General features: G+C 43.2%; 1 protein-coding gene across 1 annotated transcript; it reads left to right on the forward strand.

The window, feature by feature from the left end:
• Positions 1-349: 349 nt before the first annotated feature.
• On the forward strand, positions 350-3,047 carry six3a (SIX homeobox 3a; the record flags this gene model as incomplete). Its single annotated transcript, XM_080507903.1, has 2 exons — positions 350-1,041; positions 2,855-3,047. 2 exons carry the CDS (start codon positions 350-352, stop codon positions 3,045-3,047), a joined length of 885 nt encoding a protein of 294 aa, XP_080364029.1.
• Positions 3,048-3,385: the final 338 nt, after the last annotated feature.

Consider the following 3,385-nt stretch of genomic DNA (forward strand, 5'->3'; position numbering starts at 1 on the left):
TGCGCGCGGTGCGGTGGGAGGGTTGCTGTGGAGATCGCAGACTCTGATAACCCCCCGTGCGTGCTGCACAAGTGGTGAAAGCCTCGCGCTACGTACTGGCTAATGATTGGCACGCTTGACAGTGATTGGCAGGGCTGCCATGACAACGCTACAACGACACCAAGAAGACCAATAGAAAAGGGAAACAAAATGTTTCAATGCTACACTCAACGGCGGATTTAGGGGGGAGATATTATGAGGCTGGTGTCATTAGGCGATAGCCATTGAATCATTCAATCTTTTTTACGAGCCGGATTTTTCGGTTTTTCCCTTTTTCTCGATAATTTTCTTTCTCTCTCAGGTCATTTCCATGGTTTTCAGATCCCCTTTAGAGCTTTATCCCTCCCATTTCTTCCTGCCAAACTTCGCTGATCGCCCTCTGCTCCTGGCGAACAGCGCTCCCACCACCAGGTCTCCAGAAGACTTGTCCATGTTTCAGCTACCGACCCTCAACTTCTCCCCGGAGCAGGTGGCGAGCGTCTGCGAGACGCTGGAGGAGACCGGGGACATCGAGCGGCTGGGCCGCTTCCTCTGGTCGCTGCCGGTGGCTCCGGGAGCGTGCGAGGCGATCAACAAGCACGAGTCCATCCTGCGCGCCCGCGCCGTGGTGGCGTTCCACACGGGGAATTTCAGAGACCTCTACCACATCCTGGAAAACCACAAGTTCACCAAGGACTCGCACGGCAAATTGCAAGCCATGTGGCTGGAGGCGCACTATCAGGAGGCCGAGAAGCTGCGCGGTCGTCCCCTCGGACCGGTCGATAAGTACCGGGTGCGGAAGAAGTTTCCGCTGCCTCGGACCATCTGGGACGGCGAGCAGAAGACGCACTGTTTCAAAGAGCGGACACGGAGCCTGCTGAGGGAGTGGTACCTTCAGGACCCATATCCAAACCCCAGCAAGAAAAGGGAACTGGCTCAAGCCACTGGACTCACTCCCACACAGGTCGGAAACTGGTTTAAAAACCGGAGGCAACGAGACAGAGCCGCGGCGGCCAAAAACAGGTTGGTCACGCTTGTTTTTGAAACCTCGCGTAAAGAAATACCCCCAAAAACAAAAAATAATAAAATTGCGCGGACGCAGCAAAGTTTGTCTAAAAACAGGCGCTTTAAGAAAGAAAGGGAAATGTTTGTTTGGACGGTTTTACTCGTGGCAGAGGCGACGGCTGCGCCTGTCAGGTGGACGGAGCAGAGCTGCGGCGACATTTTGGTTATAAAGTCAAATCCGCATAAAAACAAAACAACATTTACTCCTTTTTCTCTTAAAACTCTCCGCAATTGATTATTTTTTTTCACTTAAACTAAAAGAGGCTAACATCAATTTTTTGGTGTGTGTGATTCATAATTTTGGAAGATTTTTAAACACATCATTGATAAACGGTTTAACTGATAAAACTCCAAGTTTCGACATTAAATAACAGTGAATAATTCAGCGATTTAATAAAAACGCACAACTGTATTGTTGTTGAAGTGGTCACGAGTTTAATGCAAAGAGGCTTTTTAGCCTTAAATGTAAAAAAAAACAAATTGTATTTTGCGTAAAATATCATTAAAATGATCCTGTTTACATAATACACAGAACACCACCATAATACTTCAGATGTTTATATATTACAAAATAGTTCCACTTTAATAACAATATGAACATTCTTTTATTTATTCTAGATTAAACAAGTTTTAGTTACCAAAAGTTAATCAGTTTTATTTGCACTTTTAAAAATATGCTGACCAAATATAATTTTGCAAATAATTTTAAATGTGATGGTGGTTTGTTGTCAAAGCTGTGTAGTGATTTATTTACTCAGACAAGCATGTATGATGCATATAATGTTTTCACATGAAATATGACTCGGTAAGGCTGGAAAGAAAATATCTCAAAGGACAACATTAATATTATTGAAGTTACTGGACTGAAAGGAGCATGTGTATTAAAGGCATTTGCAGACGTAGGCTGTATTCATAACATTAAGTGTGGTATCGTTCCATTGAAATGCTATAATTGATTAGAAAATACCTCGGAGAGCACTAAGCCATATGAACAGTATTCTAATCTTTTTGCTAAATGAATAGATATATTTCCACACTGACATTATCCCGTTGTGATGGAGTTATTATCATGAGTGCAGTGGAGATAAACATTTAGGATGATTGGAGTAACCTGGATCAAAACGCTACTCATTCATACACTTCCATCACATTGAAATATCGCTCTCTCAGAGAATCAGGATTTTTTTTATATATTGCATTTGTTGTTGTTTTTTAAAAAAAACAAAAAAACAATAAACTGTGGGGGTGCAGGGTAACGGGGTTTTTTTCTATAAATAAAGCAAGACGGGATTACTAAAAGAAACGCACGAAGTATTAAAACATTATGCATCAAACTGCTTATGTGAAAGACATTAGTTCGGATTATACGCTTTTTTGTACTGACAAGACAAGTGACTTATAGCTCAGATTGCTGACTTGCGCGGTGACAGGCTTTATTTTTGTACAAAAATACATTTTAAAAAAAACAACCCGGAAAAAACACAACAGATTCAACGCTATTGCATTTCCTCCAACATTGGGTAGTCTAACTAGTGCTGCGTTTTGTCCCCTGAAAGCTGGCTGTTTGATAAAAGCATGCATGCGTGGCTGGGGCCGGCAGGGGGAAAGAAAAGGCGAGTTTGAACCCCTATTTTGCAGGAGGAGGAGGAGGAGGGGAAAGGCAGGAGGGACATTCTCAGGTCTAATTGCCATTTCTCTCAATTTTTTTTTTTCCTTTCCCCTCGTCGCCCCTTTTTTTTTTTTTTTTTTTTTTTTCCCCTTCCTTCTCCAGGCTCCAACACCAAGCAATAGGACCGACCGGTATGAGGTCCCTGTCAGAGGCCGGCCTTACCCCTCACAGCTCGGCAGAGTCGCCGTCGACCGCGGCCAGTCCCACCACCAGCGTGTCCAGTATGACAGAGAGAGTTGATACCGGGACGTCCATCCTGTCCGTCACATCCAGTGACTCGGAGTGCGATGTATGATACGGAGGGGAAAACAAAACAAAACAACAACAACAACAAAAAACACACACACACAAACAAAAAGAGAAATATTTACAGGGAAAATGGACCTGAGAGGAAGAAGAAGAAAAAAAAAGAGACTTATGAAATATCGCGGATGAAAAAAGGACCGATTGATATAAATATTAAAATAAAAAGAGATAAAAGCACGTCTTTTTTTTTTTTATTAAAAAAGCGCTTTCAAAGGACCCACGCCTCCCCCTCCTCTTCATACCCCCACACCACCACCACCACCACCACCACCACCACCACCACTACTAGACTACGTGCATGTTTTGTTTTTTTTAATGATCATTGTT

This window comes from Blennius ocellaris, assembly GCF_963422515.1.
Source record: "Blennius ocellaris genome assembly, chromosome: 13".
Taxonomy (NCBI): Eukaryota; Metazoa; Chordata; class Actinopteri; order Blenniiformes; family Blenniidae; genus Blennius; species Blennius ocellaris.